Source organism: Ranitomeya imitator, chromosome 3 (assembly GCF_032444005.1).
Source record: "Ranitomeya imitator isolate aRanImi1 chromosome 3, aRanImi1.pri, whole genome shotgun sequence".
Classification (NCBI taxonomy): Eukaryota; Metazoa; Chordata; class Amphibia; order Anura; family Dendrobatidae; genus Ranitomeya; species Ranitomeya imitator.
The window spans coordinates 355025046-355040682 of NC_091284.1; the positions used below are offsets into that span (position 1 = coordinate 355025046).

General features: G+C 40.8%; 1 protein-coding gene across 2 annotated transcripts in view; it reads left to right on the top strand.

Annotated features, from left to right (window-relative positions):
* Positions 1 to 15637, top strand: part of TEKT2 (tektin 2) — a 51221-nt gene that overhangs the window by 24999 nt on the left and 10585 nt on the right. For both annotated transcript variants that reach the window (XM_069756850.1, XM_069756851.1), the window contains exons 4-7: positions 3297 to 3502; positions 7964 to 8107; positions 11561 to 11675; positions 14797 to 14904. In XM_069756850.1, coding sequence (XP_069612951.1) covers positions 3297 to 3502; positions 7964 to 8107; positions 11561 to 11675; positions 14797 to 14904 — 573 coding nt within the window. The remainder of the gene's footprint in view (positions 1 to 3296; positions 3503 to 7963; positions 8108 to 11560; positions 11676 to 14796; positions 14905 to 15637) is intronic.

Here is a 15637-nt window from a genome sequence, read left to right on the forward strand (position 1 = left end):
TTTAAGTGTTCCCTTTTTTTTGAGCAGTGTGTAAGTTCTGGGAAAAAAAAGTAAAGGGGTATTGGAGAAAGTTACTCACCCGGGTTCATGTGAGAATTCTGCCGCCTCCCCACACTCCAACTCTCGTTTCACATGAGCTTCCTCAGGGAGCACTCACTGGAGTGTGGGGCGGCAGCAGCATTCTCACCATGAACCCTGATACCTAAGAGGTAACGTTTCTTATGGAGAGCGCCAGTTTAGGTAAGGAGATTTATATGCCTTACGATACTCTCCTGGCAGTGTAGGATCTACTCTCCTAAGCCGTCTATTTGGGCATACAAGTCATAGAAAGTTTAATAAAATGATACCTGCATACAGATGTGTATCTAGGTTTTCTGGTACCCGGGGCAAGAATTAAGTCTGACACCTTCCCCCTCAAGCACATATCCGATTTGCATACTTACCGTAGTTGACAAGCTGCTCTTACTAATTCTGTAAGTGAAAATTCAGTGAAAAGCTGAGAGAAGCAGGGACAAAAGCTAGTTGTCACATGACCGTAAGATTGAAAATCGCAAATGAGTGAAGTGGCCATGTGATGACTGCTGGAACCTGCATATATTACACACTGTTAGTATTGGCATACTACGGGCTTCATTTTATAATTAAAGGTTTGAGATGAAAGTCTGCAGTGACTATGTGACTGTAGGCTTCTGAATTCTCACAGCGCAAGCACTGCACACTTTTAGGATTCACGCTTACACAAGTATGAAATTTGGATACTTCTGGCCACATTCCGAGTAAACGTGTTCGGCCTTGCTCAATTCATTTTCAATGAGCGAGGCCACGCATGTCTAGTCGGCACATGTTTGCAAATCGCTGACACGGGAGAATCCTGACAGTTCACACTGTGAGAATTCAGAAGTCTGCACTCGCATAGAATGACAGCAGACTTATCACAAACTTGGGCAACCTCTTTAATGCTCCTAACATAAATAAAAATATGAGAATTAGCCAATATCACAAACAAAAATTTACATCTAGGTATCTTATAGATGCCGTTGTCTCTGGAGTCAATCTCTTTCTTTTCTTCTTCATCTTTTCCAGATGCCATGATTAGTTTTCTCATCCACAGCTCATCGCTGCAAACTTTCATCTTTTCCGGTCTTCTGCAGCACATTTGATGCCCTTAAAGAAACAGTGTCATTATAATGCTCTTGAATAAAAATATGTCCTACACTGTGCCCCTGAATAAATAATTGCCCTTCACTATATTCCCTGCACAAAATATAACCCCCCACACTGTCCCTCTTATGGTAGATGCCCTCCACACTGCACTGTCCTTTTCAAACTGTCCACCTCTTCACACTGTTCTCTCACAGTCTTCACCCTATAGGGCTCAGTCTCTATACTGTGCCCCCTCACCACACTCCCCCTCCTTGTCTTAGTATCCCTTACTGGCTATGACCTTACACTGTCATCCCATACTACCCCCCACACTACTCAATCTCTATTTTGTGCCCAGTCACATTTTTCTCCCCCATACTGTCTCCTTGCACTAATCCCCTCAATAGGCTACTCACACATTTCTCCCTACCTCCTCATACAATTACCCTCTCATTCTCCATACTGCTTCCTCACACATCCCCTGACTCCCCATACTGTGTCCACACCCATCCTGTCACCCTCTCTCCCCGTACTGTGTCCACATACATTTTCTCCTTGCTCCTCATACTGTGCCCACACTCCCCACTCATCCTACTGTGTCCGCACCCACCCCCACTCATACTACTGTGTCCCCACCCATTCCCCCACTCACCACACTGTGCCTGCACCCATCCCCCATATTGTTTCCTCATACATGCCCTCGTCTCCCCCTTTCTCCTCATCCTACTGTGCCCCTCCCATTCCCCCAGTCACCACACTGTCTGCACCCATCATCCATACTGTTTCCTCATGCATGCCCCCTTTCTCCTCATATTGTGCCTTCAAATTTCTCCCGCTCCCCATATTGTGTCTGCACCTGTCCCTTCCTTGCTCCCCAAACTGTGTCCTCAAATTCCCATGATGACTATTTATCACATAATGTGTTATTCCTTGACAATGATCTTTTCACACACTCATTAGACACTTCAATACAAAAGATAGGGTTGAGGTCTGTCCTTAGTGGCTAATGTACATGTATTATGTCCTGAAACAACATGAAGTCAGAGTGTAAAAAAGCCCTTGTGGCCAGTGATGATATATAAGTTTTCTATTATCTATATATATAATTGTCTAAGGGTTTTTCCGTCTGTCTGTCCTGGAAATCCCGCGTCTCTGATTGGTCGAGGCCGCGGCACAGCGACGATGATGTCATAATGGTTGCCATGGCAACGATGATGTCATAAAGGTTGCCTCGACCAATCAGCGACGGGCACAGCGACGATGATGTCATAATGGTTGCCATGGCGACGATGATGTCATAAAGGTTGCCTCGACCAATCAGCAACGGGCACAGCGACGATGATGTCATAATGGTTGCCATGGCGACGATGATGTCATAAAGGTTGCCTCGACCAATCAGCGACGGGCACAGTCTGCCGCGAATTCTGGAATCATCATTGTCCACATACTACGGGGACATGCATATTCTAGAATACCCGATGTGTTAGAATCGGGCCACAATCTAGTTTTTTATATTTAATACAGATCGTGATATGTAAATAAAAAGAAATACCAGAATTAAAAAAAATATATATACATTTGATACAAAAACTTGATTCTGATCATATTCTGATGATAGCGATTGTTGTTAACTTTTTTTTGGTAATGTTTGTGGAAGTTGGGCAAAAAACCCCATGGTCAATGAAGTAGCTGCCAGAAACAATGTGAGTGTCTTATGGAGCATTTAGATGGGTCAATAATCGTTCCATCTGGCCCATCGAAATAGGTTGGCAGACACCCGATGAATGAGAAAAATGCTTGTACGTCGGGTGCAATGATTTTTTCAGCACGTTTTAACAGATGTTGTGCTGTTGATAGCGTGATATTTTATGTGGAGAGGACCATCAATTTAGCGATATTTCTGTGCACATAGAATTGTGGACTTTATTTCTAAACATGCCTCTGATCGACTTTCACTAGGTTTCAGTAATCTAGAATACTAAGCATGGAACACTGTACTATAGTCAGGTGGCTGTGTGCACGGCACATGTGCTATTTAGCATACTGGTGACCTCAACTTCATGACACAGACTAGTGCAACGGCCGAGGCAAAAAAGGTATTTGCTGATTGACATTGATTCTACCTGTCTGAATTTACTTGTGGGTTATTACAGATGAAAGATGAAGCGGAACGTTCCTTGCAGGCTAAAAATGTCCCATCAGATGTAGCTATAGAATGCCTAACCCTCCGTGACAGCCGCCGAGACATTGACCTGGTGAAAGATCCTGTGGATGATGAGGTGCACAAAGAGGTGGAAGTGATTGAAGGTGTTCGAAAGGCACTGCAGCAGAAGATCAGTGAGGCTTTTGAACAGCTCTGGTAAAATTCTAAAAATGCCTGAAATTGTTACTGTATATCTTTCTTTATACAGAGTCTTATTCAGGTGTGAAAATTCTTCTAATAATGAAAAAGTAAACCTCGGACAGAAGTTAAACTAATATCCTCATAGGGGTATTTCTGCCATAAAGAATAGTCGTGGTTTTAATTTTTATTTACTAAATCAATAGTACACATGAAAACAAGAATCTTTGTCATATACAGTTGTGCTCAAACATTTACATACCACGGCAGAATTTTTGCTTTCTTGGCCTTTTTTTTCAGAGAATATGAATGATAACACCAAAACTTTTTCTCCGCTCATGGTTAGTGGTAGTTTCTGTGGTTTCTCTTTTTAAATCATAATGACAACCCCAAACATCCAAATGACCCTGATCAAAAGTTCACATACCCTGGTGATTTTGGCCTGATAACATGCACAGAAATGGACACAAATGGGTTTGAATGGCTTCTAAAGGTAACATCCTGTTACCTGACCTGTTTGCTTGTAATCAGCAGACAGACAGACTCTTGCATCTTTCATCCAGCCACTGATGTTTCTGGATTGTGCGTCATGGGGAAAGCAAAAGAATTGTCAAGGGATCTATGGGAAAAGGTAGTTGAACTGTATAAAACAGGAAAGGGATACAAAAAGATATCCAAGGAATTGACAATGTCAGTCAGCAGCGTTCAAACTGTGATTAACAAATGGAAAATCAGGGGCTCTGTTAAAAGAAAACCACGGTCAAGTATACCAACAAAAATGTCATCCATAACTGCCAGGAAAATTGTCTGGGATGCAAAGAAAAACCCACAAATGACATCAGCTGAAATACAGGACTCTCTGAAAACTAGCGGTGTGGCTGTTTCAAGATGCACAATAAGGAGGCACTTGAAGAAAAATGGGCTATATGGTCGAGTCGCCAGAAGAAAGCCATTACTGCACAAATGCCACAAAGTATCTTTCCTACAATACGCAAAACAGAGCAGAGATAAGCATCAAAACGTCTTGAACAAGGTAATTTGGAGTGATGAGACCAAAATTGAACTTTTTGGCCAGAACCATAAATGTTACATTTGGAGAGAGGTCAACAAGGCCTATGATGAAATGAACACCATTCCTACTGTAAAGCACGGAGGTGGATCGCTGATGTTTTGGGGATGTGTGAGCTACAAAGGAACAGGAAACTTGGTCAAAGTTGAAGGAAAGATGAATGCAGCATGTTTTACTATTCTCTTTTGTGTCTTCAGGTTTCTTGGTGGTGTGTGAACATGATCATACAGACTTGTTCACTGTGCAAGTGGCCCATGTGTTCCTGTTTCCATAATTGTTCTCTTGTGTCTACAAGACTGGGGAGTTCCACCACTCCTCTTGGGCTATCTGCACAAAAGCTGTTCTACCCTGTATGCACACATGGATTTTTCCTCTCTGAACCCTGTTCACACAGGTTATATACAGATGATCAGGTTTTTAAATACATCAGATAGGGATTGCATACATTAGTTAGGACTGCTCTGATAAGGGTATACCGTGAAGATTGGTAGAGCAGCTTAGTATACATTTTTTGCAAAAAACGTATCAACCAAATACCCTGTTTTTTACATCTTTTACTAGCACTTGCGGATTACTGCAACATTTTTTCAAACTGAGTGTTTTTGGTTTTACTATTCTCTTTTGTGTCTTCAGGTTTCTTGGTGGTGTGTGAACATGATCATACAGACTTGTTCACTGTGCAAGTGGCCCATGTGTTCCTGTTTCCATAATTGTTCTCTTGTGTCTACAAGACTGGGGAGTTCCACCACTCCTCTTGGGCTATCTGCACAAAAGCTGTTCTACCCTGTATGCACACATGGATTTTTCCTCTCTGAACCCTGTTCACACAGGTTATATACAGATGATCAGGTTTTTAAATACATCAGATAGGGATTGCATACATTAGTTAGGACTGCTCTGATAAGGGTATACCGTGAAGATTGGTAGAGCAGCTTAGTGTACATTTTTTGCAAAAAACGTATCAACCAAATACCCTGTTTTTTACATCTTTTACTAGCACTTGCGGATTACTGCAACATTTTTTCAAACTGAGTGTTTTTGGTTTTACTATTCTCTTTTGTGTCTTCAGGTTTCTTGGTGGTGTGTGAACATGATCATACAGACTTGTTCACTGTGCAAGTGGCCCATGTGTTCCTGTTTCCATGTTATCAGCAAATACTGGAGGCAATTTTTTTGCCAAAATGAGTGGGCAGCTTTACTATCTGAGAAAATAAAGAACCTCATCCACAACTACCACAAAAAACTTCAAGCTGTCATTGATGTTAGAGGGGGCAATACATGGTATTAAGAAATGGGGTATGTGAACTTTTGATCAGGGTCATTTGGATGTTTTGGGTTGTCATTATGATTTAAAAAGAGAAAACAGTAGTTTGACAATAAATGGCTTCACCCAACCACTAACCATGAGTAGAGAAAAAGTTTTGGTGTTATCAATCATATTCTCTGAAAAAAGGCTAAGAAAGCAAAAATTCTGCTGGGGCATGTAAACTTCTGAGCACAACTGTATCTTGTCAGAGAAATCTGATTGTTTCTCCTCCTGGGCTGATTTTTCACTCAAAATTCTCAATTCACAAGTAAGATGTGTTTGCTGTGAATACAGATTTTACCCTATATGAGATGGCAGTTAGTGAACTTGCAGCAGAATATCTGTGTCTCTAGCTCCTCCCCCCCTCCGCTCCATTAGATTTTGAAAGCAGCAACTGAAAATTAGAAGGGGGCTGAGCACTACACCAATGCTGCATCTTGCTGTGATCGCTACATGCCAAAAGGTAAAATACTTTCAAACTAGCAGACCTAGATCAGCTATACAGCGTTGTCAGAAAGCTAAATTTACCCTGTAACTGGGGCTAATATTCCAACCCCAGGTACATGGGAAATCATTGATAAAAAAAATATGGTTATGTTGAAAGGCCTCAAGGGTCTTTTATGACCTGTATGGCAGACAGTTTGTAAAATAATTGAAAATATATAAAAAAAAACCCCAAAGAACAAGAAAAAATGTAACATAAAATAATGAAAAAATATAATGCATAGCCTATATATATAAAATAATTCTAATGGAGGGGGAATGTCATGATCTGTTCCAGGGTTTTGTCATGTCTGCCCTTTTTCGGGCGGATCATGTCAAGGGTTTACTTTTCTCTGCCTCATTCTGGGTTCAGGTTTGCTATTTAGCTCCAATGCATCTTGCTGGCGGTGTCAGCTATAGTTCTGCCTTCAACGTGTGTACCTGACTCTGGTAGATCTTGATTTGTCCTGCTGTGATCCCTGACTTGCCCCGTGTCTGTTGACTCCCTCTGTCTGCCCTTTCCCAGTGTTTCCCTGTAAGTTTGTTTGATTCCCTGTTTTTGACTTGGCTTGTATTCAGACTCGCTTCTGCCTTCTGTCTTTCTGTCTTTGTCTTATCTGCTTCCGACCGTTGCTGAACTCCCTGGCTTGTTTCTGACCACGTGCACTGCTGCAACCTCTGGTACTTCTGCTTCTGCCTGTTTCTTTTGACTCTTCTTGTCTGACCACTCTCTCGCCACTTGGTGGTGCCTGTGCTGCTGCTCTGTGGTGCTACTCTGTGTGTGCAGCCTCACTTCCCTCACAAGCTCCCCCTGGTGGAAGTTGCGCTATACTGCACTGCAGCAGCATGACAGGGAAAGCAATTAACCTGATCGCTAAGCGGCATAGCGAGAAAAAAATAAAAATGCCAAAATTAGGTTTTTTTGGTCGCCGGGACATAGAATTAAAATGCAATAACGGGCAATCAAATGAACGTATCTGCACCATAATGGTATCATTAAAAATGTCAGCTCGGCACGCAAAAAATAAGCCCTCACCCGACCCCAGATCACGAAAAATGGAGACGCTACTGTTATCAGAAAATTGCACAATTCTTTTTTTTTTTAGCAAGCTTTGGAAAAAATTTTTTACCACTTAGATGAAAAATAACCTAGACATGTTTGGTGTCTATGAACTCGTAATGACCTGGAGAATCAAAATGACAGGTCAAGCCAAACAAAAAACAAGTGTGGAATTGCACTTTGTTTGCAATTTCATCGCACTTGGATTTTTTTTCCCGTTTTTCTGTTACACGACATGGTAAAACCAGTGATATCGTTCAAACGTACAGCTCGTCCTCCAAAAAAATAAGCCCTCACGTGGCCATATTGACGGAAAAATAAAAAAGTTATGGCTATGGGAAAAAAGAGGAGTGAAAAACGAAAACGAAACAAAAAAAAAGCTCCGGGGGTGAAGGGATTTACCTACCCTTAAAATTATAGACTATCCATATCTTTGTCAGTGGGTAAGGTTACAAAGTCAGCAAAGGATCAAATAATTATTTCCTTCACTGTATTTGAAGAGAGCCGAAAGCTAAAAGCTCTTTTGTCAGCTTTACATTATTTACTGGGTTTCTCCTTTAGCCTTCTACAGGAATCTCGTCAGCAGCTAAACTGGGATCAGAGAGGCAAAGTGGAAACTTTGGATATAGACCGAACATGTCTCTCACTTACCAAAAATTCTCCAAATATATCTTTGAAAGTGGATCCAACTCGTGTACCTCATGGGTAAGAATTTGAAGAGTGTGACTGATTGTCCTGTAATTTCAGGGCTCTAACTACAGTGGGGCAAAAAAGTATTTAGTCAGTCAGCAATAGTGCAAGTTCCACCACTTAAAAAGATGAGAGGCGTCTGTAATTTACATCATAGGTAGACCTCAACTATGGGAGACAAACTGAGAAAAAAAAATCCAGAAAATCACATCGTCTGTTTTTTTTAACATTTTATTTGCATATTATGGTGGAAAATAAGTATTTGGTCAGAAACAAAATTTCATCTCAATACTTTGTAATATATCCTTTGTTGGCAATGACAGAGGTCAAACGTTTTCTGTAAGTCTTCACAAGGTTGCCACACACTGTTGTTGGTATGTTGGCCCATTCCTCCATGCAGATCTCCTCTAGAGCAGTGATGTTTTTGGCTTTTCGCTTGGCAACACGGACTTTCAACTCCCTCCAAAGGTTTTCTATAGGGTTGAGATCTGGAGACTGGCTAGGCCACTCCAGGACCTTGAAATGCTTCTTACGAAGCCACTCCTTCGTTGTCCTGGCGGTGTGCTTTGGGTCATTGTCATGTTGAAAGACCCAGCCACGTTTAATCTTCAATGCCCTTGCTGATGGAAGGAGGTTTGCACTCAAAATCTCACGATACATGGCCCCATTCATTCTTTCATGTACCCGGATCAGTCGTCCTGGCCCCTTTGCAGAGAAACAGCCCCAAAGCATGATGTTTCCACCACCATGCTTTACAGTAGGTATGGTGTTTGATGGATGCAACTCAGTATTCTTTTTCCTCCAAACACGACAAGTTGTGTTTCTACCAAACAGTTCCAGTTTGGTTTCATCAGACCATAGGACATTCTCCCAAAACTACTCTGGATCATCCAAATGCTCTCTAGCAAACTTCAGACGGGCCCGGACATGTACTGGCTTAAGCAGTGGGACACGTCTGGCACTGCAGGATCTGAGTCCATGGTGGCGTAGTGTGTTACTTATGGTAGGCCTTGTTACATTGGTCCCAGCTCTATGCAGTTCATTCACTAGGTCCCCCCGCGTGGTTCTGGGATTTTTGCTCACCGTTCTTGTGATCATTCTGACCCCACGGGGTGGGATTTTGCGTGGAGCCCCAGATCGAGGGAGATTATCAGTGGTCTTGTATGTCTTCCATTTTCAAATTATTGCTCCCACTGTTGATTTCTTCACTCCAAGCTGGTTGGCTATTGCAGATTCAGTCTTCCCAGCCTGGTGCAGGGCTACAATTTTGTTTCTGGTGTCCTTTGACAGCTCTTTGGTCTTCACCATAGTGGAGTTTGGAGTCAGACTGTTTGAGGGTGTGCACAGGTGTCTTTTTATACTGATAACAAGTTTAAACAGGTGCCATTACTACAAGTAATGAGTGGAGGAAAGAGGAGACTCTTAAAGAAGAAGTTACAGGTCTGTGAGAGCCAGAAATCTTGATTGTTTGTTTCTGACCAAATACTTATTTTCCACCATAATATGCAAATAAAATGTTAAAAAAACAGACAATGTGATTTTCTGGATTTTTTTTTCTCAGTTTGTCTCCCATAGTTGAGGTCTACCTATGATGTAAATTACAGACGCCTCTCATCTTTTTAAGTGGTGGAACTTGCACTATTGCTGACTGACTAAATACTTTTTTGCCCCACTGTATGTAGAAGTTGTATTGTGTGTCATCTGATGCTGATAGCAATTCTAGCCATTTCTACTTTATGTCAGTGGAGTGTGAAATTGCCTTAAGATCAGAGCTGCATTACCCAGTTGTACAAGTACCGTATTTTTTGCTTTGTAAGATGCACTTTTTTCCCCCAAACTTGGGGGGGGGAAATGGGGGTGCGTCTTAGAAAGCGAACATGCCTTACTGGGGGGTGTCCGGGCGTCACCGGGCGTCACCGGGTGCTGAAATCTCATCTCTCGAGATCTTGATCCCGAGATCACCATCAGCGCATGCACCACCCCCGGCGGCGGCCATATTCCCGGAGACCAGCGCACGTGGAACCCTGGAAGTGCCAGGGCTCTGGCTGGTTGCAAAATGTCGGCAGAGCCCCGGGCAGCGCCGGACCCCCACGCAGCACCGCTGGGCACCAGAGACACCCGCAGCAACGGCCAGCAACCGCCGGGCACCCGGAGACACCCACAGCAGCACAAGATCCCCGCAGCAGCGCACCACACATCGGAGCCTCCACTCATCCCTGTCTGCGGCCTGGAGCATCACCCCACTCCTGCCTCCTCCAGCAGCGACCCTGGGACCCCACTTCACTGCAGCCACCACCCCCGATAACTAATAAGATACAAGGATTATAAGAAGCACCACCAATTTATTAAAAAATATTTTGTTCTTATTTTTCTCCTCAAAATTTGGGGTGCGTCTTATAATCCGAAAAATATAGTATACATTATGGAGAAGTAACCAATATGCACTTGTTGCAGAATACATAAACCATCTAATTAGTGTAGTCCTAACTATGTATATGTTCATACACCGATTTATCTATGTATTTGTAAGAGGTCAATCAGATTTCTGTAGTAGATGTGCAGTGGATATGGCAATAGACATGCACAAGTAATTGACCCATCTAAATTGCTGTTTTTCATTGCATTTTATAGGTACTTTTTACCCTGCATGTGCATAAAGTTATAGTGACTCTTGGATGTCGTAGCAACATTATCCTCAAATTCAGAACGCGTAAACAGGCTCTATTGATATTTCCATAAATTAAAGATCTATACGATAGAGCTCAAAATGAAAAATAACTACACAGCAATATGCTCACCTTACCCATATAGCTCCAAGCCCACTCACCCGCAGGTATTTTTATTAGAATAGTGCCCTGAAAATGACTTTTTTAGATTGTCCTGCCTCTAGGAACCCCATCAATTAGCTGTAACCTGCAGAGGAAACTAGTGGTAAGCGTTAAGATGTACAAAATAGAAAGTGAAGCTTTGCGCGATCTGCCTTGTATAGAATGGACTTGCCAGCCATTCTGCTCCAGCTAATGTACAGAAGTCCTGAAAGAACAACTCACCTTCCATTATCGAAGAATTCCCTAAAAGAAACATTAAATAGGGGGTTTCTTGCATATACATAGCACCGATTGGAACAAAAATGTTAATGTTCACTATAACAATTAATCAATTGCTTTATTTTTAGTTTTTAGAGGTGGTTTGAAAATGATATCTTCAAATAATGTCCCAGCATATTATAAAAAAATTCTATCTAAATCAAAGGATTCCATAGGATTTGGTAGAGATGATCACTAAGTATACAGGAAAGATATCTTTGTACCGTGTTAGCCAATAGATAGGAAAATATTAAAATATAAGGGTCCTCAGTGGTTGATACCTTTTAATGACTAACTCAAAAGATGGTAACAAATTGCAAGCTTTCGAGGCTAGTCAGGTTTCATCATCTTCATTCATTCACTAAGTACAGTATCTTGTCAGGTCTACTACTCCCCAGGAATGGGAACAATTCAGCCGTTACAACAAGGACAGAGCAGAAGCTGAGCTCAAAGCCTCTGCACAACTGAGAGAAGCCATTGCTTTGACAATTGCACAGGTAAAATCCTGATCATTTTATTTTAAAACATATCTAGATATTACTGAGTACCACATAATATTATAATGTTCTGGCTTTGAGATTACCTCTAATCCAATTCTCGATCCAATTTTGTAAGAACCTTGTGAGTAACACACTGAAATAAATCTATCAATGTCTTCACAATCGACAGCTGTGGATGGGCTTCTTCATGGACAGCTTTAGAATTTCACGAAAGAGTGCCCCAATGTGCCTGGTGACACAGACCCACAGCTAGGGATAGAAGTACTAGTTGAACAGCTGACCTTGTATCAAGGTCTATTCCTGTCAGATGTGAAGATAGGTGCCCATCTGAGACTTGCATCGCCTGAACAGCACAGAAGCAATGGAATCAATTTTGCATGAAAACTGAGGATACTATCAAATCATGGATTTTTTCTTCTGAGCAAAGAACCATGAGCTAGCTGGAAGAACCTACTATTCTAACTGTATGTTCAGTATGTAGTCTCCCCATATCTTTATTTCATTCACAGGGACTATGAGCCCATTTCCATAGTTCACATATAATAGAGTAGAGCGGAAAAAACTCAACAGAGAGTCTGCAATACTTTTGTGAACTAGAACAGTGCAGGCTTGGACTGGCCCACAGGAGAACTCTCTTATATGAGCAGTACCTGGCACTATATACATGAAACATTTAACCTGGCACTATATACAGGAAACATTTAACAATCAACCCAGTTCAGTGCTCTAGAAATTTGTGATAGAGGATAATGTCACATTTGCATGTAGCTGAAAAGTGGGGCCCTGGAGTTGGTTACTGGTAAGCCCTTCACACGCCAGTCCGACACTGGCAACAGTGCGAATTGTTTTATTACTTGAGAGACTCAAATCTGTCATTCCAACTAGTGTATCTTTAGAATGTAACAGGCACACTTTTATTTTTTTTTATTTTTTTTTATGATGGAATGTTCACTCACTTACCAACCCCGTGACATTCCTGTTACTACAGTACTGATGTGCTAGCCTCCTGACTTTTTCTCCTGGCTTGTGCACCAGTGACTCAAGCAAGGTCTTTATATCCTTTTTTGTTTTTACGAACACATGACCACTGCAACTAAATACTGGCTGCAGAAGTGATGTGTTGTTCACCTCTGTGACCTTTGATTAGCTGCAATGATTCCTTGTCATATGAGCTGAAAGAAGAAGCCAGGACACCCATTTAATAGGTAAGCAACCTTTTTTTTATGCTTGACTACCATGTTGGGTCCATTTAAATAAAAATATTTGTTGACAAACCCTTTTAAGTGCATCTAATAAGACATATCTGACCGCCGTTTCCCTTGAACATAAAAATGAAAAACATATAGTATTAGAAATCAACCTGCTAATTGTTTTTGCTTTACAGCACATAAACCTAGTAATATAAATGTAATTATAAAGCACCTTGCTGTCGTTTGGTAGTTATTCTTTCCTGGGAAAGTAAATAAAAAGTACAGTTTGTGTTTACCATAACTAGAGTGATTTTGGTCTTTTTATTTTACCTTTCTCTTCATAAAAATGTCATGTTCTTTTGGCTGAAAAAGGCTGCAGCTTGATATTGCATGAAAGTCTATAAGGAAGTATATGTATGTGTACATGTATATACATGTCATGTATGCTTTTTATGTTTTTATTGCGTAGCTTTTAGCTTTTTCAGATCTACAGGTGCATCTCACAAAAATAGAATATCAGCAAAAAGTTAATTTATTTCAGTTCTTCAATAAAAAACTCATATTATATAGAGTCATTACAAACAGAGTGATCTATTTCAAGTATTTATCTCTGTTAATGTTGATGATTATGGCTTACAGCCAATGAAAACCCAAAAGTCATTATCTCAGTAAATTAGAATAATTTATAATACCAGCTTGAAAACATTTTTTTAAAATCCGAAATGTTGGCCTACTGAAATGTATATTCAGTAAATGCACTCAATACTTGGTCGGGGCTCCTTTTGCATCAATTACTGCATCAATGCTGCGTGGCATGGAGGAGAACAGCCTGTGACACTGCTGAGGTGTTATGGAAGCCCAGGTTGCTTTGATAGCAGCCTTCAGCTAGTCTGCATTGTTGGGTCTTGTGTCTCTCATCTTCCGCTTGAAGTTTCCACAATCAGTGATGGTTTGGGGAGCCATGTCATCTGCTGGTGTAGGTCCACCAAAGTCAGCGCAACCATCTACCAGGAAATTTTAGAGCACTTCATGCTTCCCTCTGCTGACAAGCTTTTAGGAGATGGAAATTTCATTCTCCAGCAGGACTTGGCACCTGTCCACACTGCCAAAAGTACCAATGCCTGGTTTAAACAACAGTATCACTGTGCTTGATTGGCCAGCAAACTCACCTGACCTTAATCCCATAAAGAATCTATGGGGTATTGTCAAGAGGAAGAGGAGAGACACCAGACCCAGCAATGCAGACGAGCTGAGGGCTGCTATCAAAGCAACCTGGGCTTCCATAACACCTAAGCAGAGCCACAGGTACTTTGAATTCATAGCGATTTATTTGTATTCACTATTTTTTTTAACAAGTGATACTTTTTCTTCAAATAAAACCCAACTATGTCTTACTTTTAATAAAAAATAAAGAAAGGTTGGCTCCCACCACAATTCTGGAATATCTTTTTTATAACTCTGTGCTGTATTCTTATGTTATTCTTTTTGAATATTTATGAAGAAATTGAATTTCCCATTGCCAAAAAGGTGTGTCCTTACACAGTCTGACACTAGCTGCACTGATTGGACACTCACTTCTGTTAACACCCAGTTGCCAATTTATTAATAACAAAAGAATGACAGAGTAATGGCACAATGCAGAGATATAAGAAAAGATGTTCTACAATTGTTGTATTTTAAGGAAAATGATTTTATATTAGATCATACATGTCACTCATAGCCATTTTGTCAGTTATCAAAAAAAAAAAAAAAGTGTTACCACATGAAAATCTCACCTTTCCATCCCTCCAAGCTCGGAAGTGATTACGTACACTGGCTACAGAAGTCACTTGTCTACCAAAATTTGAAAGGTCACAGAAAATCCATTTGATAGTGGAGACTTCTAAGGCATCACACTGCATGACAGCTATTCTTTTCTTTACTAACAGACTAATAATGAGCTGGAAGCTCAGAGAGTGGCTGTTGAGTTTGCTTTCAGGAAAAGGATCCATGAATTTGAAAAAGCTCACAACGAACTCAAGTGGCAAGAGAAAAATGTAAGCCTGTATTTGATTTTTGCGCTTTTTTCACTCAATGATCGCTGACATGATGTCTCTGTAGTTAGTACTGATGATTTTCAATACTGAGGCTATGGTTTTTAATCTGATGCCAACACTTGCATGTTTTCTTGCCCATTGTAGTTAAAGATATCTGGGAGTTGAAATCCCAAAAGAATATCAGCAGAATGCCAATACGATTTATAGCATCCTGTATTCTTTGAATAAAGTGGGAAGACAGGCCATCACACTGGGAATGTATAATCAAAAAATTAATTATTATTGAAATTAGGTTCTTGTGTTTACATTTATTTTTTAAACATTTTTTGGCAATGGGTTTTGTATTAAAAAATATGTAGAAATCGTGCAATTTTCACACTTGCCACTTGGGCTACTTTAAACTTCTTGTTCTTTCCAGCAGACTTTTCAGAATCATATAATCACATGTATGATTAAAGTGACATGTAACACTTTATCCACCATTCAAAATTGGTGATGTCCACACCGCACTCACTCCCTTCAGAGTGAACTTTGCACACACTCATTAGATGCTTCAATACCAAACATAGGGTATGTGTCAGTCTATTGATGCTAATGTATACAGTGCCTTGCGAAAGTATTTGGCTCCCTGGAACTTTTCAACCTTTTCCCACATATCATGCTTCAAACAAAAAGATACTAAATGTAAATTTTTGGTGAAGAATCAACAAAAAGTGGAACACAGTTGGGAATT